The 26,375-nt window shown below is 36.2% G+C and overlaps 1 protein-coding gene across 1 annotated transcript; it reads right to left on the reverse strand.

Moving 5' to 3' along the window:
• Positions 1-346: 346 nt before the first annotated feature.
• On the reverse strand, positions 347-25,905 carry LOC121411155 (fibropellin-1-like). Its single transcript, XM_041603696.1, has 12 exons — positions 25,149-25,905; positions 12,655-12,815; positions 11,789-11,927; positions 11,191-11,348; positions 8,959-9,118; positions 7,508-7,604; positions 5,107-7,147; positions 4,401-4,570; positions 3,880-4,048; positions 2,771-2,945; positions 1,444-1,535; positions 347-776 (listed from the first exon to the last, which is right to left on the reverse strand). Exons 1-12 carry the CDS (start codon positions 25,230-25,232, stop codon positions 554-556), a joined length of 3,669 nt encoding a protein of 1,222 aa, XP_041459630.1. The 5' UTR covers positions 25,233-25,905; the 3' UTR covers positions 347-553.
• Between the last annotated feature and the right edge of the window lie 470 nt (positions 25,906-26,375).

Consider the following 26,375-nt stretch of genomic DNA (forward strand, 5'->3'; position numbering starts at 1 on the left):
TAACCTGTATATTTTGATTGAGGAAAAGGAATGCAATGCGCCCCTCTCAATACACGTTAATCTATATAGTATAAGTCATGCGGTAGTATCTATAAGATGTTTCATTTGTCCATTCCTTTTTTTAAATATTCCCCATTTTCATCTTCAGAAGAAATGTTTTCATCGCATCAATTCAATCCTGCCTAAGGTTTGTTGACAGCAATGATGTTCATCGGTCGTTTCAGGGGAAGGTTCCTCCTAGTCTGCAGCGCAGACCCTGATTGGGACTTTGATTAACAAATGTGCCTCCACGCAAAGACTAGCACATACACAACTTGCTGTTCCTGAACGAGAGGGCCTTCAGTACACAAGGCATGAGTAGGCTGCACATTCAGACCCTTAACTCGAGTGAAGGGTTTGCCCAGCAGACTAGTTTCCTCCCTCACTCCCCGGTAAAACTCCCAGTCCTTTCTCCATTTCTATTTTGGTTTTCACTTTGAAACTTTATCCGAAATTTTTCACTGAATAGAGTTATATGAGAGTATTAAAGGTTTTGTTCAATTAATCAATTCGATCATAGCTCGGAATCCGATTCAGGAGGACCTTTGAATGTGCCCATGTTTGCATTTGAAAAGTTGGCTTCCCACGAAGCAAAACTCTCTGTTGCTTCTGTCACCGGTAGAGCGCCCTCTACTCTGGGTGGCACGTTATTTGGGGGTGAACCGAACGCTGGGTTGATGAACCGTGTGACTTCGCGATCCAACTCTGTATGCTCGTAGGCTTCTGATTGTTTTCTCCTAAATCAAAAAGAAATTTCATAAATATGATAAGATTTAGAATGATAATTTTTGATGAATTAATCATTTAGAAGATGATGAGGAATCGCTCGTCCACGTTAATGCACGTTATGAACTGTGTATTCTCAAAATTAGCAGGCATTTTATTATGGACCTACAGGCTTAAAAGTCCAATGTTCCAAAAAATCATCTAGTCCAACTTCAAACAACTAAGCAAGGTTTCGTTCTAAGTACACACATAGCACTGTCTCCAAAAAGGTAATATAGGAACTCTTTAAGCATAATAAGGTGGATATTATGTTCGCTCTAAACAATACCTTCTATTATCATCTTTATTATAGTCCCTTATAAGATGCATTGGCCTGTTCTACAACCTCTTTTTAAATGTTAAAATATTCTTCTTTATCAATCCATTTAAATCTTCATTAAAAATAAATCCCTGGTTTGTGTTAACTGACTTCTCTCGAAGACATTTATACTGCTGACAGGAATTTTAATTTGATTGGATTTGATATATGACAAATCGCACTACATATATCAAACAGCAGAACATTGAATAAATGAGATATGGCATGAATATTCGTACAATGAGAATTGATAAGCGGGTTGAAATAAAGAAAGCACTGACAATGTTGTAGGCGAGATGCATGCTGGGATATTGCCCTACCTTTTCTTGTAAAGATATGCGAACAGGATCAGTGCTATAAGAATAAGCAGAGCAATGATGCAGAAGACAAACCAGTTCTTTGACATCCATTGCTGTGATGAGAAGAGAAAATTATATTATATGCGATTAAAGTAACCTGCATTGTAGCCTAATCTATTATTTCACTAATTCCAGAAACACAAGTGAATATAGTTGTCAACTTAAATTGACCATTTATTTATTGAATCATAAAGATACAGCTACATGACCGTAGATACAACAAGTGGAATGCATCTGACAGTCTCGCCTGCATTACGGGATTCGATATAACAGCAGTGCTGACTTTGAAAAAAGCTATTAAATAATTATTCACAAAAGAAAACACCCATAATTATAGTAAAATATGACCTTTGACCATGTGTGTGACCTAAGACATGTGCAAAACAATCATTCATACTTGATTACCCTCATGTCTCTGTTTCATGAACTACATGGGTAGATCCATAACTTTTTAAGTTATGATGCCAATTCAACAAATACCCCCAACACGGCCAAAGTTCGTTAACCCTATTGACCTTTAACCATGGTCATGTTACCTAAAACTCAGTCAGGATCTTCAGTGATACACTATCACCCTTATGTCCAAGTTTCATGAACCAGGTCCATATACTTTCGAAGGTTTGACGACATTTTCAAAAATTCAACCTTGGTTAAGATTTCGATATTGATTCCCCCAACATGGTCTAAGTTCATTGACCATAATTAACCTTTGACCTTGGTCATGTAACCTGACACTCAGACAAGATGTTCAGTAATACTTGGTTATCCTTATGTTCAAGTTTCATGAACTAGGTTCATACACTTTCTAAGTTATGATGACATTTCAAAAACTTAACCTTGGTTAAGATTCAATGTTGACGACGCCGCCATCGCCGCCGTCGGAAAAGCGGCGCCTATATAGTCTCTGTCTTCTATGCAGGCGAGACAAAAATTACTTTGCTAGGAATTTGTATCCTTCATCATAATTCAAGTTAAACCACAAATCATAATCAAGGGGTCCATCATGTCCATGATAAATGCATTACGAGTACTTATCAACAATCTATTAAAAATAGATTTCAGTTGAACTTATCTTTGAAGACAAATTTACCCACTGATGCCAAGCCTGACATGCCACAGAATAAGATATCTCACTGAAAAATCCTCTGATTGAAAACCACCAGTTTAACATTAATACCAAATCTTGCGGACTTATATGGAAGGTATTATGGCGCCTCGTTGAAATTCAAAGGTGAAGAAGACATTGTTATCAATTTCTTTTTTTTAACAGCTAGGAATTTGGGCGTACCTGATTTTCTTTCGATGTGACGTGTGCCAGTGGAGTTTCGATGAATAACCTATAGGGCTTGAGAATCGCACCAATTTCCTGGTTTGAGCGAGAATTAATCGCAGAGGTGAGTTGTGATCTTGTCAGCACATTATTATCTGCGCGTGCGTAGAACTCGATAGCTGTATAAGCAAGACTGAATCATCCAAAACAACCAAAAGAATATGAGTTACTATTAAAGCAAAGTAATAAAAAGGGAATTTCTTATCAAACAAACACAAACGAAACAGATGAAACATGAAAGAAAATAATGTATACATCCGTAACAAGGGCGAGAATGGGTAACTGGGGCACGCGCCTGACTAAACTAAAAACATACAGAATGAGAAATCTCCAAACACTGAACAAAACTATTTAAAGTCATATGCACGAAGAAGTTAATGGGAAATTTCTGGTGATATGCTCAAGTCGACCAAATAGTTCGATGAAATCATGAATGTAAAGTCCTTTGCGGTAAAAAAGACAGAGAGTGAGTGAGAGCCAATGAAAAATGAAGGAAAGGAACACAGGTAAATTTTCCAACAGAAGAATGAAACAATGTATTGGAAATATTGAGCTGGGATGTACAACTTTGTCATAAGCCTTCCTCTATAACTTAATTGCGAAAAGAAAAGATCAACTAGTGTCACCTCCTATGACTACACCGGTTCGCCCGTGGCCTAGATTTAAGATCGTGATGATTTGATTGTTTATATTGCACCGATGATGTCAGAACTTCATTTATCATGTTTTATGAAATATAAAATTCAAACATTCATGCTTTTACTAAAACAAAATCAAAGTGTGTATCATCGTCAGGAAGTTTAACATTAATATCATTATTATTACGGTAGTTCTTGTATACATCTTTCACAAGAAAAGGAGGCTATGATAATTTCATGTGTTCTAATTTTGATGTTGTATTCATGGCATTATCCCTTTTATCATCATTATAACTAAATTGTAATTCATATCTGTCTTGACTGCACACACATGACAATGACAACTACAAAGTAAATCAGAGATTTGATTTGGATAGTAATTATAATGATCATATTAGAATTTTAAAAAGAGCTACTTATGTGACCTACCCGGTAAGTTGTGATTCCCCGTACTGAGCTTTCTGGAAGACAATCTGAAGACTCTCAGGATCTCGAATGTCCAGACTTGATTTGAGAAGTTTGGAGAAGTGTGCTTGAAGATCAGCAGATGGTTTGGTGTGTTCAGCTATCGTAATGGAATAAATGTCCCTCACTGGATCTGTGCAAATTGGTTAGAAGTTTGAAAATACTTTAGATTCTATAAATTAAACTCCCTCTCTCTCCCTTGATCTCTCCCACGTCACCCCCCCCCCCCTTCTTCCTCTCTCTCTACCCCCCCCCCCCCCTCCTCCCACTATCTGCCTACTGTATCTTATATCTCTCATCGTAACCACGTTTACCCATAAATATTGGTCCCCACGTAATTTTAATTTACAACTTCATTTCTATGGTTTCCCTATCTCATCTGGCAGATCATACAACACACAATGGCATTAATGGGGATTTCAAAATTGATATAAACGTATTTTCCCCCGTCAATAATGCTGTAAAACAATTTGCAGATGACATACCAACATCACAAAACTCGCCGAGGAATTTATCACTGCAGATGCATCTGCGTGATTCCGTGGTATTGTCTTCTCCAGGAACACAGACTCCATTCAAACAGGGAGATGGAAAACAGGGGCCTCTCAAGATAACCTGGCAATGAGGTCCAGTAAAACCTGGTACACAAACACATCTGGGTATATTGTGAAAAGAAAACGTAGTGAAAAATAATATGCATATAGACGTTATTGAATGAGTAAAGGGCGGTTTCGTTTCTAAACGATAACGCGGGAGACGCGATGAGAATCTGTGCAAAAATAGATTTCTCGAAACGGAGATACCCTTATAGCAAAAGCTTCTTACTGAGATAAGGATAAGTGCCGTATTTTATTCCATGTCCATTGATTACTATTTTTAATATGTTAAAAGAATATTGAACAATGTATTCAGAGTCTTCCAACATTTCCACTTGGATGTTCAATTATAACCTACTTTATGACAACCTTTTGTATTTCACAATCGTTAATGGGAACCCTGCATTACCTGTGATTACCAATGAGTATCAATAACGTTAAATGTCTCCAGAATGAGATCTCTAAATATCCTTCATTACACGCGAATGTTTATAGCATTATAATCAGGAAATTAAGCTTCCTGATAGAAACATTGCTATGTTGTTTATACCACTTTCCATCTCTAAAATTTACATTAACGAATGTCATGAATTACCTTTCTTGGTTTTCTTGTTGGATGCAGGAACCACCGTTCTTGCAAACACCTTGTGCACATAGTGATACTGGAGGAAGGGTCGCCTGTTCAGAGCATAAGATTCCCATAAATCCTAACGGACATTCACATGAATAAGACGAGTTTCCATCGACGCAGGTCGCATTGTTGAAACAAGGAAGACTTGCACATTCGTCGATGTCAACTTCACAGAAGTCCCCTTCAAAACCTTCTGGACAATGACATGTGAAACCTGCAACCATATCCTCGCATATCCCGTTGTTCATGCAGGGTGAGCTGCTGCATTCATCAAGGTCCTCCTCACAGACCCTTCCTCCGAAACCCCGTGTACACCGACAATAAAATCCATCGACGATATCAATACAAGTGCCACCATGAAGACAGGGTGCACTGGCACATTCATCATGGTCAACTTCGCAAGTCAATCCATAGTAACCATCAGGACAGGAACATGTAAATCCATCAATATCATCAATGCAATAGGCACCGTTTAGACATGGATTACTGCTGCATTCATTGATATCCGTCTGACAGAGATCACCACCGTATCCTGGCTCGCAGTCGCATTGGAAACTGTTCACACCATCCATACAACTCCCGTTGTTGTAGCATGGTCGACTCTCGCATTCGTCCACATTGGTTTCACACAAAGTTCCATTAAATCCTGGAGGGCAACTACAGGTAAAGGAGTCTATTCCATCGATACACGTTCCGTTGTTCAAACACAAAGAAGCCAGACAGTCGTCTATGTTTTCTTCACACACAACACCCGTAAACCCAACTTTACATGAGCAACTATAGCTGTTGACATCATCAGCACAAGAACCTTGATTTAAGCAAGGCTCGCTTTGACATTCGTCTATGTCATGCTGACAGAATTCACCATTAAATCCATTAGAACAATGGCATATGTAACCCGCGATAACATCCTCGCATGTTCCATTGTTAAAACACGGGTTGCTCGAACATTCGTCTATGTTGTCTGCACAAAATACACCGTCGTAACCTGATGCGCAATGGCAAGTAAAGTTGTTGACGAGATCCTCACATGATCCATTATTTAGGCATGGTCCACTTGTACATTCATCAATGTTGATTTCACAGTGAGTACCAGTAAATCCTGCCATACAATGACAAGTGTAACCATTATCTCCATCGATACAAGTATGATCATTCTGGCATGGATTACTTAAACATTCATTTGTGTTAATATTGCATAAGGGACCTTCAAATCCAGGCATACATTGGCACTGAAACGCGTTAACACCATCAATGCAAGTGGCATTATTGTCGCAAGGCATACTTTGACATTCATCAACGTCAAGCTCACAATGTTTTCCTGTAAAACCAGGACTGCATTGACATGTGTATCCATCAATTTCGTCAATGCAAGTATGGTCCAAGTTGCAGGGATTACTGCTACATTCATCAATATCAATTTCACAGTTGGTACCCGTAAAACCCGGTGGACAACTACAGTCATAGCTACCGATAGAATCGGAACAGGTTCCATTGTTCTGACAAGGAATGCTCTCACATTCATCGACATCAATCTCACAAACTGATCCATTATACCCGTTAACACACATGCAGGTGTAGCTATTCACAGCATCAATGCATGAACCGTTATTCAAGCAAGGTCCACTGCCACATTCGTCAATCTCGACTTCGCAATGGATTCCTTCATACCCAGCCGAACATTCACACGTATAGCCATCGACTCCATCTAGGCATATATGGTCCGAACTGCATGGGTAACTAGAACATTCGTTTATGTTCGTCTCGCAGGTTGTTCCTTGAAAACCACCAGCGCATACACAGTTAAACCCGTTCAGTTCATCCTGGCAACTACCACCGTTAGCACAAGGGTTTGAAGAGCATTCATTGGCGTTTGTCTCGCAATTTCGTCCAGTAAATCCCGCAGAACAGGAGCAGGAATAGTTGCCAATTGAATGTTCACAGGACCCGCCATTGAGACATGGTGAACTCGAGCACTCATCGATGTCGATCTCACAATTTAAGCCTTTCAAAGAGACATAAAGAAAACGTATATAAATTAGTCTTCTGTATCTCCTATCGTCAAATATAGTGAAACCTTTGAAACAAAATATGCTGGAATATAAAAACGAAAAGTGACTATCTGTATTGCTGTATTAAAATACAGTACTAATTCTCAGATATTAAACAAACAATAATTACGAACATGTCGATACTGTTCGATATGTTTCTTCGCTGTTACAAGTTCATTGTGCATTTACTTCTGGCCTTCGTTATTCATTACTTTGACATGTTTTGTTATTATTTACTTTCTTTATAACTGGAGTGCCATTCCAAAAGGCAAATTAACTTCACTATAGGCTCATACTTGTCAAAATATCAATACCTGATATGCCATCTATACAGTCGCATGTATAGCCATTCAAAATGTCCGTGCATGCTCCATCATGCTGACACGGCCTTGATGCGCACTCATCGATCTCCTGTAGAAACCAAAATAATAATCGAGTATAATCATGAAGGTTATACCCTTAATTGAAATATTGGAAACATATATATTTATATCTGTGCAAAGAGTTTCTACAATTCTATGATGGATCCAAAATCAAGATCCCGAATGCCCCCTTTCAAATATTTCTTATGAATACATGAATTTGTTCCCATATATCTTTTGATAGGCTTAAGTAACAAATCACTGACAAAATGAGGGTTATGGGCCCTCCCCTCTCATCCTGAAATGCTGATATTTAACTTAAAATATGGTTTAAAAAACAACTGATGACCGCGGTGTTTTATATCAAAAAGGGTGATAGAAGAGCAAACGCAAAGGAAAATGTTTGAAAGAAAAATCACCCCTCATTAAAGTGTCGGAAATCTCTACCATTATATAGCAAAGTCCAAAATACCTAGAACTATAGGCATATGGGTGATCGTAGTGATAAAAAACAATTCCTTTCAATAAATATTATCCAGTGAAACACAAAAGTTTTAAAATATGGTCTATAAACATTGTCGCACCAAGAACGCAATATGAACTTGTAAATAATGTACTTTTGCATCGAAATGGAAGCTGATTCTTTATTTCCAACAGTGTCTATCAAATGGTAGAACTAAAAAAGGGCATAATAATGGTCATGTTGGAGATGTCGAAGTTTGTTTCCTCCCAAAGGAAGAGACCCCCTGATGAATCATCATTCCATGCAATACCCCCCCCCTTCTTAGTCCTGGCTGTTGAAGACACTACCGCCCTAGTAGAATATAAATATATCTGCCAAGTAATTCTAAACGTAGTTCATTAACTCTAAATACATGTGTTCGCGATATTCCATGAAATGTTAGATATTTCTGCAAGGCAATTGATGAAATTTTTCATTATATATTTTCTGAGATAGTGATAGTCTCTGAAGATGTATCTGCATCATGCACTCCCCATGATGCATTGTGGTCATATTATTAACTTCAAATGAATGTCATGTTTTTGTAGATGATTGTATATTCTCAAAAATTAACAACCTTAATAGAAAAGCACACAAACTGATATAAATGGCAACTGTGATTTAGCATTATAAATCTAAGTAAGTCATAATGCGCATAAAGTGCTCATAAATCACTTTATTTTCTTTCTGCTATTCAGATCATGGAAATTGCGACTCCCTCATATTCGTAATCTCCATATTTGTCATAGTTATACTTTCCACAAAGTGTTCAGTATCCACTTTCCTCATACTTCATTAATCTTTCAGGGTGATGTCTACCTTTTCTTGTTTTTCATCACTCCAAAAACAAAAATTATGAAAGTAGTTATAAAATAGAAGATTAATAAAGGAAAACACTTACCATGATGCAATTGTATCCTGTATATCCCGGATGACATATTTTGTGTCCCTGTGGACTGCAGGAATAATGTCCTCTATCTGAGTTGGTGGGTTGGCAAAAGGTTCTGCAGTTACTTCCGTAGTAATGTGGGTCGCAGAAAACTTTAGCTTCTATGATGGTCCTGTTGAAGATCAGAGAGATAATATGAATAAATTCAAGTGGAATTATGACTGTAATATCCTAAATTAATATCAAATGAAAGATCGCAATAACACAGCCAGGGCCAAAAGTAGTTTTAAGAAGGTTTAGGTTACAGAGCGGGGCGTACGGGTAACAAAAATCTCAGTATTTACGAGACAGTTGAAGTGAGCAATCTCTGCCTTTTTTTCATATAAAAATCGAAGTTTGTGGCAGATTTCAACATAATGAACAAAAATAATTTGATATGTTTCCTTTTTCCCTGTCAAGATGAAAATGAAGATAAATCAAAGTAAAAAAAATATTTTTAATTCATCATTTAAAAGCACCAAACAATAAAGCTTTGAGGGGTGAAAATACAAATTTTCTTCAGCTCACTCGCTTTGCCCCTCTCACGAATAAACTTTCAGGATCGCATAACATTTTACAGCATTTGTAAAGGTCACCGTTTGTCACCGTTTCTTATATTATGGGTCTTGAGTATAAGTAAAAAATATTCTTGGTATCAACATGGCTTTTAAACAAAGACAGCAGAAAACAGTTTAATTAATGTCACCTCTACCTTAAATTTCAATGCAGAGAGGGGAGGGCAACTTCAATGTTTATCACATAACTCATAGGTAACGACAGCTCTCATAATTATAGTTTACAATTAGCCAGTTACTCATATTACTTATCACGGAGCTCATACTATTTACACGTTCCCGAATATATTGAAATTGATAATGAACACAGCTCAAAATTAATAAAGTGTGATTTATACATCAATAACGATCATGATTACGCAAAAGGGAAATCTAACTTGCAAACATATAGGTACGTGATGTGATATCCTCTTGTACCTTATGGTAACAGAATCCTGAAATAAATACTGGTACCGCTATATGAGAGTGCACATAGCAATCGATTTAGTCCGGTTTAAGCTGAATTGTAGCCGAAGCTCAATCACCGGATGGACATAGAACTATGAGGCTATTGCCCAAATCAGGAAAAAAAAAGATCGAGAAAATTGTTCTCAAATTCAGTGATTAACGTTAAAACACCACGAAATATTTATAAATACAGAGTTAATGATGATAATTTCACATGGTTCCAAAATATTAGCCAAGTATTTCGAGGCAACATTCCGGGAGTGATTTGTCATGAATATGTGGATTTGCAATTTATTGGGAGATCTTTTTACTTGTCAAAAATTGTAAGGTATCAGTTAGAGGGGTTGACAGCCATTTTTTTTGGGGGGGCTTGGTTTTTCTTGTAAGTTTCCTCCCCCCCCCCCATTAAAAAAATAGCAACGTACGCGGGATGGTCCGATTCGGTTGGTTAGTTAAAGGTCAAGTCCACCTCAGAAAATTTTTGATTTGAATCAATAGAGAAAAATCAGACAAGCACAATGCTGAAAATTTCATCAAAATCGGATGTAAAATAAGAAAGTTATGACATTTCAAAGTTTCGCTTATTTTCAACAAAATAGTTATATGAACGAGCCAGTTACATCCAAATGAGAGAGTTGATGATGTCACTCACTATTTCTTTTTTTTATTGTTTGAATTATAAAATATTTCAATTTTCATGAATTTGACGATTAGGACCTCCTTGCCTGAAGCACAAAATGTTAAAATAATTGAATTCCATGTGTTCAGTGAGGAATGAAACTTCATTTCACATGACAATGACGAGAAAATAAAAATATTTCACATTTCATATAATAAATTACAAAAGAAATAGTGAGTGAGTGATGTCATCAACTCTCTCATTTGGATGTAACTGGCTCGTTCATATAACTATTTTGTTGAAAGTAAGCGAAACTTTAAAATGCCATAACTTTCTTATTTTACATCCGATTTTGATGAAATTTGCAGTGTTATGCTTGTTGAATTTGTCTCTTTTTATTCAAATCAAGTTTTTGTTGGGGTGGACTTGTCCTTTAATTAAGGAGATGCTTAGATTTACATGTACTTTAGATTTGGGCGTTGTTTTACATAGATCGTAAGCATGACTTAAGGCAGCATTCGCCCTTTATTCTTTGTAAAACACAACATCCACTGTTATACTTACGCGGAATAACCCTTGTTACTTCTAAGTGTGTATCGGCTTGCTGTTGCAGATGCCTCGTTACGTGCTGCAGCTAGGTTGATATTGCTAGCATAGAAATCAATCTTATCATCTGCATTCGGATCCACATCCCAGATTTCTATCTTTACACGAATTCCACCCTACAAAGAATAATAATACGACATATTAAGTAGTAGTAATGATGAAGATGATGAAGATGATGATAATGATGATGATGATGATGATGATGATGATGATGATGATGATGATGATGATGATGATGATGATGATGAAGATGAAGATGAAGATGATGATGATACTAATGTAAACCAGAAGTTTGTATGCATGACTTTTTTTGTTACTGCGACAATTTGGGAACGGAATTTGGATATAGAAGTAATTAGATTCTCTACTCAGAAAATTTACTATGAAAGTAACCCAGTAAAAGATAATGGGTTACGAATAAGTTAGATTTTTAGTTGTTAAAATGAATATAAAAGTTATGAAATAAACATACGGCCACCTATCAGAGCAAGGAATCTACAATTAAATAAGGCCTTTATAATTCGATAAAAGTCAGTGTTAAAAAAAACTACTATACCGTCCAAGTTGGAATCTGACGGCGTATTGGATTTGCAATGTTTGGTGGGAGAACTGCTGGAAATGTGAACGATTGTCCGTTATCTCTAACAAGTCCAGTCTGTATTCGCCCGTGATCACACGCCGTCATGCTGTTGGAACTGTATAGAAATAAATTAATAAAATATCCGAAAATAATATATCGTCTTCGTTCTTGTTATTGCCATCTGATGGGGAAAATCATATTGAATGTAACTGATGAAAGTTGATTGGGGGAATGTAGATGGAGACGAGTTAACGAAATTATCGAGGGGGGAGTCCAAGAACTAGGAACCCCTTCTTTCAATGTATTTCCACATATAGAGAATGCGGTGAAACGACATAAACACCAGCCACAATTTCTACTGTCTTAATATCCGAGAGGGCATAAGGTTAGAGTTGGGATTGTAATAGAGCTTTTCGTATCAGAACAATGCAAAGATAATGATTAGGGTTACTTTTAGTGTTGTAGGTTAAGTTTTATGTTTGGCTTGACGTGCAGATTTCCATCATGGAACGAAAACATTATTACACTAATACTGAACCCAAAAGAAAGGATCGGTGTCATATTTTAAGACCAAAGAATGAAAAAGGGCTAAAGATTTGTTCTCTTTATTTTTTTTATGTTGAGAGGTCATCGTTGGCATAAAGGTCAAAAGTATTCAGAACAAACTACCCCCCCCCCAAAATAAAAAAGAATTGAATAATAAATAAATAAACAAATAAATGAATAAATAATAGAAATAGATAGATAGATATATAGATAAATTCAAAAAGTGAAAATATTGGAGGGGTAATGAAACGGAACTAATAAATTGTTCAAAACTAAACAGGAAAAAGTTTTCATACCCGCCAATTCGATGAAAACATAGGTTAAATCTTGGATCACACTTATCAATACGGCAAATCCATACTGTATCGCAACAGTCACCATCCAACTCACGATTTGCAGCGTTAGAATAACTGACAAGCTTCAGAGAGAACGTAGCAGAAGAATGTACTTGTGATATCTGGAAGACACAATTAAATGCAATGGTATTAATGATCTACAATCTTGCGGATTATACAGAAATATAACTCATCTTTGGTGTGGTGAAGTTAATTCAATTAATGTGTTTATGAATACGATTGTTACGATTTGACTCACATTCAAACAGTTGCGATTTCGGAACCTATAAGACAACCAAGGGCTGTTTCTATGAAACTATGCCTGAGTGCTATCTCATAAATATCATAAAATAAATCGTAAACATACGCACAACTAAAGGTCTCGCAAGCCTAATTACAACAAAATGGTCAAATTATTCTTTCGATCCAACCCCTTCCAAAGATTTGTAATTGACATGTAGCCGATTATAGTAATTACCGTTTTACTTATCACGGCAGTGGTATAATGATAAAAAAGTTGAGTGGGCAGATGTGGTGGAGGGGGCAAAAGTTAAAAAAAAAGTGCAAACAAGCGATGCGAGCGAGCAAATCTTTTCAATAAAAAAATTAATACATATATATTCCATTATTTCCCTTTCCTTTTATTCCCCCCCCCCCTCCTTTTTTTTATTTTTCGCCGTATAAATTTTAGGGGCCATAGCCCCCAAGACCCTCCATCTGTACTTCAGTAGTTTCAGGTAATGAATGAGACTTTGTATTTTTTTAGTGCACACCAAGATACCAAGAATGAGTGTATAACATTGTCATTTGAATGTAGGATAAAAGAGCACTGTCGATTAAAATGCCCTGCATGGGTGCCGCGGCCGAGGATCGAACCCCAGACTTTCCATATATATTCAGGAGCCTAACACCACTCGGCCATGGCACATCCAATTAGATGTTTCCATACTTATTGATTTATCTCTCCTTCCCCCCCCCCCCGAAAAAATAACCAACAACAAAGACAAAGCAAAAAAACGTAAGTTTAAATCGATCAGGTGATCGGGCGGGAAAGTTTGATACATTATCTTGTCAGGATGTACTCTATTGTTGTAAGGGATAAATATCCGTTAATTGAGACGCTTAAAAGATTACCGGACAAGCTACTATCTTCCTCGTTACAATCGAGATATAATGTGTTATGATTCTCCTTTATATTTGCGTTCACTATCTTACTTGAGATTGTACTGTTAAGCATCAAACTGGGGTTTTTTTTATTGTGTACCTATGAGATTGTCTTTCTTTTTAATTCAAATTGCAGATTTTTCATGGTTGTGAATGACATTCCTTGCTTTAAATCAGATCCCATGATATATTAAAATGGATCGAACCATTTTGCTGAAAATTACAAGGATTTTTTTTTTATTTAACGAGATAAAAAAAATCAAAAATATATATATTTAATCCTTTTTAATCTTTTGTGATGGGATACCAACACATCACGAATGTCGATATCGTTAATGTTATTATTATTAACATTATTATCATTAGAATTATGATTATTACTATCATTAAAAGGGGGATATGTTTCCAAGCAGTCACACCTCATTATTCAGAATGAAACTGACACAGAGAATATGTATTTCCTTTGGTAATTGAACAAAAATGAATAATTATCATGTTTCTAAACTTCGCATACATTGATCGTTTATAAGGAAATATGTGAGAGTTCCTGAGGAAGCCTTACTTTTCCTGTCGACAGGTTATTTGTTTTATTTGTTTCATTAATCTATTGATTTATTTGTTAATCAAATGACTTATTCATTAATTTTACTTAATCAGTTGGTTTGTTGGTTATAGTTGATTATTCTTTTTAATGTTCTTCATTCGTCTATCTGTATTTATTTTACTCTTTATTATTGGGTGCTTTGTTATTTAATCTCTATCTCCTTTTGGAACTCCTTAAATCTATTCAGTCTATTGGTAATCGTCTCATTAGAAAATGCTCAAATACATATACTTTATGTCTATCAACGACATGAGTAGGGATGTTTTATACAGGTGTGGAAGGGTCAAATAAACCACATAATCATGTTCAAATTGGACTAAAATTACATTATATTTCCATTAACATTCGATGAATATTTATTTCCGAATAATTTGGGTACCTCTTCGAAATAGATACTATTTAATCGCATGAGTATTCTAGAATATTTCTGGCAGGACACGTCCCTGGAGTCTGGACCCTACATGTTTTCTTTTCCCTATGACATATAACCTATAAATATTGTAGTGTGTTATCCAAGCCTTGTTTTGAAATAGAATTCGTGTTTATACATTACGTTTGTACATTCCATTGTATTCCTAATTATTGTGTTCAGGGATCTGTGTCGTTGATAACAAACTCTTTCCTGATGCTGATAATATCAACTCTGAATCGTGAAAGTACATGATGGTTACCGGACAAAATATTTCAAAACATTTTTACACGTTAATTTAACTTCATTCTGCCTCTCCGAATAAAATAAGCGATTGACAGAACATACATTAAAAGTGGTGAACTCACGCCTCACAATTTGAAATGAATATATTTCTTTCTGTTTACAACAAAAATAGGGAAAAAAAACAAAATAACTCTTTTGGTCAATGAGACAGCTCGGTATTCCCTGACTGTAAACACAACCCTTCTGCCGCATACTGAAATGTCCAAAAATGTATTTGATTTCGTATTGACATCATTCATCTTACGATCTATTTCGAGGTTGCGTACCATGCGCAAAACACATTTTTCAGGAGTTCTGAGTGTGTGGGTGGAAAAAGAGGAAGTTAATCGTAGTCTGCAGTATTTCCGCCAAAAATACGAAGAAATCGCGTCATGTTTGGGTTTGTTGGGCACATCCCGTTATAATTTTCTTCTCACTTTCTTTTTTTGTACATATTTATTTACTTTCAATACTATCGGATTCCTCTTCATTACTTTGTTCAGTGTGTATTTTTTCGGCTGCGTTTGTTGCCTTTTGGCTGCTGTCAGGGACAGTGCTATACAGGAGGGGTGACCCCCCCCCCCCCCCCCGATGATGTTTCGTGTAATAAAAAAAATAAGGAAAGCGGGTTAAATGAATGAGGGATAGACGGAAAGAAAGAAGAAGGACGTGTAAATAAAAGGATAGTTTTGGGCCAAGTAATAGCCTGTAACACTATTCAGTTTTTTTTTTAATATGTCACCTAGCTGTAGGTCGCCCCACCCACCCATATCAAAATTTCCTGGCGCCGGCCAGCTGTTAATGTTGTTTTCTTTTAGAGGAACGGTAAAAAATAGGATCACTTCCGTCCGCTTTACAGAGAAGGGATACAGCATGTACAAGGTAAAAGAAAAGAATGTTTTTTCTTCGGTCAACATTTGTTTTAGTCAAATGTACGTGCGAAGATTCAGACTGCATCCAAGGTCTGGAAATAAATACTTGAACTGCAAATATGACTGAAACGAAATGGAAAATAATTTTCTTAATAAGTGAATATATCAGTTAAAAACAAAATTAAAAACTGTAATTCTGTATCGCTTTCTATTCTGAATGATAATTTATCAAGAATGATTTAAAATCGGACAGCAACATTAGCAAACGTTGAATTACACATGTATGTGATATGAAAGATAAGTAGACGTAGCCTTGACAACCGGCGTATTTAATTCTCAAAGGAAAATCTTACGCAGGATATTGAAAGTCCAGACGATGTTTTCTTTAAATTAAATAACCATGTCTGATCGATCTGTAATATCAGGAACCAACACACGAGGAAGCGTTTCATTTTGTACATTTCAGACCAATATTAGGCCAACTTGGTTTGCTAAATATCAACGGACTACATAGCACACAAAATAATGGGGGGGGGTGCTTAGCATAATTATCATACATTACTAATGATTATCGTATTGTATTTATGCACCTTGTTAGTAATTGTAGTTAACTAAAAACTTGTGTTTTTTGTACACTCTACAAGGGTGACAAACCGCAACGCTTTAATATATTTTCAAACACCGATGTAGTGATATTGGAAACATTTTACTCATAAAGAACATTAAAGGTGTCTTTTCTCATTTTTGATTAAAAAAGACCAAATACTGGACATAATACTTCTTCAAAAATCAAAATGATGACCTACCACTTTACGATTATTGAGTGTACGCTTAATCCATTATCTATTCTTCTTACATAAAATTTCTGAAATAATCAATCCACCTCCGTTCTATATATTTTGCCGATCATCTTCCGTTCATATCCATAAAACTCGTCGTTGTTGTAGTTATTGATACTCTGCCTTTCTCACGCTGACAGATAAACCTTTAATAACTTAACTAAGGTAGGCTAATATCCCATGTACAGGTACTGTGGGCGATAAGCCAAGGTCTTATTGTGAGTAAGCGAAAGATTTTGTAGATTGCACAATTATTTAAGTCGTCTTTGCTAATTAGGCGTAACAGCTAAATCACTTCAAATCATGGGGCCCGTTGCATAAAACTTTTGCCATGAAAAAAAACCCTAGCAAACAAAATCATGCCATTGAAACTTACACATTCAAGAAAGTATAGCAAAAAAAAAAATATATTACCATTTTTTTCATGGCAGAAGTCTTATGCAACGGGTCCCAGGTCAACATCGCGGAGTTCGCGATAATTTGATTCACTTTCAAAACATCGAACACTGTCCAATAACACAATTAAAAACACCAGCATTGATCGTGTTGATACATTCAAGATGAGTTAGTTGTACCATTTCAATGTATTAACAAGTCGAACGATTATGGCAGTCTCGCCTGCATTACGTCATTCGAAGGCAGCAGCTCATGAATAATAATTCACAGAAGGAAACACTAATATGATAATAAAACATTATGTCAATTGACCCAAAATGACCTTTGACCATGATCATGTGACCTAAGACATGTGCAAAAATAAATTATCATACTTGATTACGCTTATGTCGATGTTTCATGAGCTAGATCCATTAACATTTCTAAGGTATGATGCCAATTTAACACATACTCCCAACACAGCCAGTGTTAAGTGACCTTAAAATTACCTTTGATCTTGGCCATGTGACCTGAAACTCGCACAGGATGTTCAAGGATACTTGGTTGCACCAAAATATGTCAAAGTTTCATGAACTAGATGGAACTAGATCCATAAAATTCAAATCTTTTATGACAATCCCTCATATACCCCCAACGGCCAAAGTTCGTTGACCCTAGGTGACCTTTGAGTGACCTTAATCATGTGACCTGAAACTCAGGTAGGATCTTCAGTCGTACACTATTACCCTTATGTCTATATACGTTTTATGAACTAGGTCCACGTATACTTTCGAATTTATGGCAACATTTCAAAAACTTGACCTTGGTTAAGATTTCGATATTGATTCCCCAACATGTTCTAAGTATATTGACCCTAAATGACCTTTGACCTTGGTCATGTGACCTGAAACTCAGGCAGGATGTTTAGTCATACTTGATTACCCTTATGTCCAAGTTTCATGAACTAGGTCCATACACTTTACACTTTACGATGCCATTTCAAAAACTCTATGTTGACGACACCGCTGCCGTCGCGGAACAGCGATGCCTCTAGTCTCGTTCTGATATGCAGGCGAGACAAAAATATAGCATAATCCCTCGGGCTTCGATGACTTAGTTTTGATTCTCAGCGATATCATTTTCTCTTGCGTTCTTATTTATTTATTACAGAAATTTAGAACATCTTTATTATTAATGTAATGTCATACTGAAATGAATAGACATACTTTATATCCTCTTTGTAGGTGAATATCTAGTTTAAAGGGGAATGAAACATTTGGAACAAATAGGCTTGTGTAGAAACAGAAAAATCAAAGAATAAGAATAAAGAAAGTTTGAGAAAAATCGGGAAAATAATGAGAAAGTTATGAGCATTTTAATATTGCAATCACTAATGCTATGGATATCCTCCCATTGGCAATGCAACAAGGATGTGTGATGTCACTGATGAACAACTTTCCCTTTGGTGGACTATAAAATACCCTCAATATATCTCTTTTTGCTTTTTCTTATGATGATACAAACTCTCTATCCATGATGTATTCTTAAAAAATATACGTATTACATGCCCTCATGTAGAAAGAACACATGATCTATGGATAGATGTGATAAAAGAGGCAATTCAAGTGAAATATATACTAAAGTAATGGGGAGAGTTGTTCACAAGTGACATCACACATCTTTGTCGCATTGCCAATTTGTTATCTCCATAGCATTAGTGATCGCAATATTCAAATGCTCATAACTTTCTCATTATTTGTCCGATTTTTCTCAAAGTTTTGTTGATCTGTTTCTTTGATTTTTCTGTTTTCACACAAGCTATCCTGTTCCAATGGTTTCATTCTCCTTTAAATAATTCAGACACAAATATCAGTTTTTTATAACATGACTGGCAAGGTCAAAAAACATCATAAGGTTTATGCAATACGCCTGATTGTTATGGTTTATGGTTCAACTGTGAATTAAAATATTGTATTGTTGAGCGTAATAATCCTTAAATTTCTTGCTTTGGTAATACATTAGTTTCTATGGGAATATCTTATGTGTGAGTTGCAGGAGTTTTGCAGGGTGAGTGATTGAAAATAAAATTTATGATAAAATTCAAAGACTCGGGTCCCATGTACGTGTAATTACGTCCCAATCCATTTCATTTAAAAGAAACAAACTATAAGAATTCGAATTCAATCCTGACCGACTGTGTTTATCGACCATGCATGAGCAAATCTCTCGACTTAGATTTGAATCATAAATAATTTCGAGAATAGACTGGGGGTGTTCGTATTCAAATCTACATCTTAAGTATAGACTGGTCAATAACCACAGCTATTCAGTATTATTCTGAATCCGTGCAATTAAGAATGAATTTAATTGTAATATTCTATCGAAGAGTTAACATGACTTTCTTCTGAACCCTCAGTGATTGTGCATCATATCCATCTCGGCCTGTGTATCAAGGTAGACAGAGATTTCCTGTTCTCGGGGAGGGGGGTGCAAGCCAAGATGAAGAACACTTGTTGACTACATGTATCACTCAATATACGTCTCGTACCTAGCTAGCTATGATTTAACATTTTAAGCATTGTTTGCTGCTTATCTTTAAAACATCTTTAAACTCTCTTTAAGATCTCTTAAGGAACGCACTCAATAAGCTTCATATAAAATTGTATATAAAACGTCTAAGTAGGTCTAAGATACAGTTCGTATGAAATTTGTTACTTATTTATTTTTAATTTTTTCCTGTGTATACGCTTAAAAGTGGAATCCCCTCAATCTTGATAATTTTGTAATCTATCATATACCAAAAAGAATACACATAGGGGTATGCCATTATCATGAACTTGTTATAATTGGTGATGTTTAATGTGAACACGATGGTTCGTAATATTTATTGCACTTGAGTAAATTTATTTGACAAAAACGTAAAATTATACATTAACATCGGTCTTAAAAAGGAGAATGCCACGGTGGGTGTTAAACTGACCCTGAGACAAGCAAACCTCTTTTTAATATCAATTATTGGTTTTAAGGTTAATATTATAGGGACCTTTCTCTTTGGCCTCGCCTCGTCCAGACATGTCAGCCCCCCCCCCCCCCCCACCCGGTGGCGCGGTCACCTGGCCCTCTTGTCTTTACCACCTTCCCATCCTTGAAAGTACTAAATCCGTAGGTATAAATCATAATATTTTGCTTGTATTATTATATACCAAGAACTTTTGAATGCGTAAGTTAATAATGGCAAGTAACCCCTGAGGGTGATACATGTAAAAAAAAACCCGTTACACCAACAATAATCAGATAATCACAGGTAGGCAATACGTATAAACACACCGAATACACTCTATTAGAATTTTGAATAATAATTTTTTATATATATATTTTGTTACAACAAATAGTCGTTTTATATTTTTGTTTCGTTTTTTTTTATTTGAAAGTAATTTTCTTCTTGCCATCGTCCCTGATATTTCGCTTGACACCTGAAATCATAACAAATTTCGAGGAGTTTCAATTTGAAGGTTGAGGTAAATTGAAATTGATTCAGGACGGAAATATTTTTGGCTATGCCAAGAGCATGAAGATGGTAGAGTTACGGTCAGAAAATTAGACTGAGGCTGCTGTGAATTACATGTATATCCGAACTATAGATTACTGCTAATTGCCACCCCCCCCCCCCCGAAAAAACAACGTTTCGCCATCAAGACAAAATATATATAAAATACGAAAATTGTGAGATATGATGTTTCTGAATATTTCGTCCAAATCTATTTACCAGATTAGATCCTCAACGAAAAAAAATACGAAATTTTTCACCTCACTCACGGCGTTTCCCTCAAATTTCTTTGCCCACTATGCTACTGACGGGGCTACTGATCAATATTATAATATATAATATAATAATAATATATTATATAATAATATAATATAATTATATAATATAATAGAATATAGAGATCGACAGAAGTACTTTGTGCTGATCGGTACAATGTTATTTCACATCTTGTAAACTGATATGAATGACTTTCTTTTTCACAGTTCTTGTCTCATCGAAACTGGAAAATGGACGAGGTTACTGTACATCCCCCACTGTTGGACACTATCTAACATGTCTAACTTTGTTTGTCATAGGTCCATGGTTTATATAGTTGAGGGGCGAGGAAGTGCAAGAAGCAAGCTCAATCCCGAGGGTTTGTGGAATGGTTTGTCATCGCAACATGTTGACAGGTTTGCATATAGCCATGATGGCTAAAAAGAGGTCATCGATTGGAGCGTGAATCCAGGACTGCATGGGGTGGGGTAGCGGGGACATTAACCTCTTTCATAAACTAATATATATGATTATAATTACAACAAGATAATAACTTTAAAGTCATAAAAATTCTTTCAGAAATGTTTTCGATTTCAATGTGAGCATTCACCCTTTGGACATTATTTTGCCTATCAGAAACTATAAATTATGCGCGAAAAGAGAATCTGTAATTATAGGCCGAAACTGCACACAATTTTTATGCCTGCATTTTGATAAAGGAAAAAAATACATATTGATTTGTTTTTATTTCACAACTTAAATGCTTATTTGAAATGAAAATAATATGATTTGAACAGCTTAAGAAAAATCAACAGACAAAGCACTGTCAATACTGGACAAGGAATAACAAGGCTATTACATTTTTAAGAATTGTATTATTTTGGTGAAACTGTTGTTCCATGCATGTCTTCATGAATATTCAGTGAGCAAACTGATGATGTCATATCCCCACTTGTTCTTTTGTATTTAATAAAATGAAATTATGTTTAATCAACTTTTTTTCTTCCCAGAATTGAAAAAAAGATTAACCACATTAAATATCTTGCTGAAACTTATATTTATTAGAAGGGAGACTATTATACACACTTGTCTTGTATGAAAATATGAAATGATATGATTTTATATAATAACATAATAGAAAGAAAAATGGGGACACGGCATATTAAACCCACCTCATGAATATTCACAAGAACGTGCATAAAAACTGCTTTCAGAAAATATTGCTAAATTCTAAATTTCAATAAGTTTGTATAATGTTATCAGATTTTGATGAATTTTTCAGCATTTTTCTCAAGTAATTTCGTCCTATATTTATTTATAAATAATCATTTTCTGCCCGGAGTACCTTTTTTATTCATTTCCAAGATTTCGAATCCGCTCCGAGGTTGATAGAAATTAAAACTGCAATACTAAGATTTTACATGACTTGTAGGCTATGTAATGATTGTAAAAAATACATTTTTGAAATTAAACACAACCTAACTTATACAAATATTTCGATCTCAAAAGCCATTATGAAGCAGAATTTGGGGCTGAGGCATGTTTGGACATTTATCTTGTGAAAAATTAAGAACAGGTAAAGTATTATCTCATTCACTCCCCAATATGATTATGAATATGACCTTTGGAAGAAATGGGGGTCCAGCCCCCCCCCCCCCCGGTACTTGTGCATCTATCTACATTGACAACTTCGTCTAAGGCAGGGGTGACTTCCTCCCTCCCTCTGATGAAAAAACCCTGTTAATCCAGGGAGTTGGGAATCACAATAATCATTATAGTTCATTATGAACATACTGTGACACTATATTGTAGCATGTGTCCACAGTGTACACTTATCTTCGCTCTGGTAAATTCAAATTTTAATCACATCTTCATACATGACTGTGAACACAGTAACACACTGTGAAATAGTGTTCACTTTATTAAATCTGAGCATTATGACGATAAGAAACAGAATGTGTAAACACACTGTGAATACTCGTGTGTGACTCCGTATATAGGCCTTATGAATCGAATCAAATTTAATTTTAATATAGTTATTTCTTTACTGCTGCACTGGAGATGTTAGGTTATGTGGAAGGCAGGGGCCGCGGAACCAGGGGGCTGAGGGGGCTTCAGCAACCCCCTCCCCCCACTTTTTACCAAAACCGTGTACAACGTAAAAATGGCCATATGATTGTGGTTTTTAGCATGGTCAGCCCCCCCCCCCCACTTTGAAAACCGTTACGCGGTCCCTGGAAGGGAAAGCATGATTGCTTCTTTAAAAAAAATATTAGGTCTTACTCCAAGAAATTGATCCTACTAAATAATCTATGATATTCCTTTTCCGATCAGGAAATAAACCAGGGGGAGCAGTCAAATATACCAAAAAATACACCCAAAATAGCGCGTTTAAAGGGGTGGGTTTTTTTCAGTTTTGGACGCAGGCCGTGCGTGCACTCGCTAAGGGTATCAAAAACACCAATTTTTATTTTTTAAAAAGGGGTAGTTTTGACAGACTGGTCAATGGTCAATCGTAGGGTCAAACGTGTTAAGGGTATGTTTTTTTCCAATCTTTTTTCCACGGTCATATTCTGGCGACAACTTGTTTAGGGGCCAAAATGTTTACTAATAAAGCCCGTGAAAAATACTTGTTTAGGTGGTTATTTTGCACACAGAGAAAAACTCGTTTAGGGGTGCTTGGAAATAATTTGGCCACGCGTGTGTATACATTTGCTGACCACAAAAAAGCTGAATCAATATGGAAAATAAAATCAGCATAACATTGATGATTTCATCATAAGATATATTTTGTTGTTGTTGCTTATTTTCACAACGTTTCCAACTTGCATATTCATTCTGTATTAAAGATGCTCTCAGTCTGTCAATGAGAAAATGCTCGTCGTTGTAAACAGCTGGTCTACAAATAATGTCTAAAATCAAATTTCCCTTTCCAATACATAACGGAGAGGTTTACTTTAACGGTGGATTGAGTACTTAAGACTTCCGTTTTTGCAAAGATTGAGTTGATTATAGCTGGTCTTTATCCGTCAAACACAACCCACTAATTGTTGAAACTTCCTTTTAAATTATCTAAACCCTAGCTTCCAACCTATTTTTCCAGCACAGCCTGTTTTTTGCATCCATACTGTACCCCTCCACCACACAAACCATGGAGCTATTAATAGCGTAATTCATGCACAAACCAAGCCGGAAAGTTCGTGTGTCCGCGAGGTGTGGAGTATTCTATTATTTCGTTTAAGTCAGTTTATTCTGTTTGATTTAGTGATTTTATTGGTATTCCAATTTTGTTTCTTAATCAATATTTTACCTGTACGAATGCCCCATATTTCACACACCCCAATACTAATTTTAGTCACCACCTGTGGATGGAAACAGTGCGCAGATATCATTAGCAAAACCTTTTTGTTTTCTTCATTTAGATTTATCCCGGAGATTTATAATTATGATATACATTACATGAAGGTGAAAATCCAAGATTTCCAACAGTGTATGACAGACGTGCCATTACAATTAATGTTTTCAAATGTTTAAGTTCATTAATGCTAAAAGTAAGAAAGCTTGGGTAGCATATTCTTTGTGATGATTGAGGAAGTGAAAATAAATGAATAAAAACAAACACAAGTCCAGCATCCCATTAATATCCGGAAAAGAGGAAACCAAAACGGCCTATCCGTGATTGTTATGATTTCCAACTGTTCAACGCAAGGATATGCAATAAAATCTATACAGGGTAAGGGGTGAACCCCCCCCCCCCCCTATCAAACACCATTATTTTTCAATGAACGTGTTCTACAACAATAACAATTCTGTTAATGTGTGTTTTTTCTATTGGTCCGTTTCCAATCCCCCCCCCCCCCTCACTGTCAAAACCGTTCCTCGAATCATGGACCTAAGTAGGTCCATGCTCGAATTAACACTGTATAATGGTTAGGCCATCAGGGAGTTGAGAGTACTCCCTGGTTATAGGCCCGTAATTCGACTCGGCATGGACCGAGGAAGGAAAAGTCCGAATCTGCAGATCAAATCCAAAAGAGAGATTGATATAAGACCATTCCACTATGCTACATCACAAATCCCGGCAGAGTTCAACCCTCTTACCTACCTTGAGGCAGACAAGAAGTAGGACGATTGGTATCTTGGGGTCGTGCAGCCACGCCCTTCGTCTCAACGTTGATAATGGATCCATGCTGATGCTGGTAATTCCTTGGCTGCTCCTTGACCATCGACACCCTCTACTTGTAGAAATTCAACGTGGCTCAGTTATGTCTGCGGCCAAGGCCTAGGCTCACCCGTATGGGCTGCCCGTATTCTGGACAACAATTAGCCGTAAAATTCGCGAAATCTGGGAAAGCTGCCGTAAAGTACTTGTTGGTTCAAGGAGATAAAAATATTATCTTCCCTTCTTGGATGAATTCAAGACAGACTTGAAGTTATTAATGGATGATGGAGCCCGATGGTGGAGTCCTTCTGAATTTTAGATTTCAGTAATCAAAATGTTGGGAGTGGTCGATCGATCTCGTCCGACACCAAAACAAATTCAACGTCGATCCGCTTTCCTTTTCAATGAACGTCTGGATGGTCATTCTCCGAAATTTACTACGAGTTTTTCATTGACGAATGTGTGGGAGTGCTGTGTAACGCGCGAGCCAATGGCATATAGTCTGATGTTCACATCTACTTTCTTTTTGGCCTACTTTTTTCTTAGATATTTAATCAGGATTTGTTCTTTATGGATTGAGGACCCGATGAGCACAATAAAGCAATTTAAGATAAATGATCTTACCGTTTCAGCTTATTTGCACTGTAATTTACATATTACTACTGAAGATAATCACGTATACAACGGTCTGCGATATTAGACTAAATGCGGGGTGGGCGTCATTTATGTACGTCACGTGATCATAACAAAAAAGTTTTCCGCGAATTGAATGGACAACATATTGGACAAGATACATGTATTTATGTATAGCTTCTTTGTCGGTGACTTATCGTCTAAGCCTCTATACAATCTTCAGATAAAGAACGTTTCTTTCTTTTGTTCTAAGATTTTAACCTATCAGAATAGAATGAATGGAACGTTTTATGATGGTTTTAAGAATTGTAGCTAAACCATTTAATAGGCCTGAGGCGGATTTTATATAATAGAAGTTTACGGCTATATTATGTGCATGATACACAAAGCGTTTCAACTGAGGTACCACAGGAGAACTAAGGGGAGAGATGCAGTAAACATTGATTTCATCAAAATTATTCCAGAATATGCATGCCAATTAGACGGGTGTGAGTACATTTCCCGCTAAAGTAATACGTGGGCAATACTATACTTCAA

This window comes from Lytechinus variegatus, chromosome 3 (assembly GCF_018143015.1).
Source record: "Lytechinus variegatus isolate NC3 chromosome 3, Lvar_3.0, whole genome shotgun sequence".
NCBI classification, from domain to species: Eukaryota; Metazoa; Echinodermata; class Echinoidea; order Temnopleuroida; family Toxopneustidae; genus Lytechinus; species Lytechinus variegatus.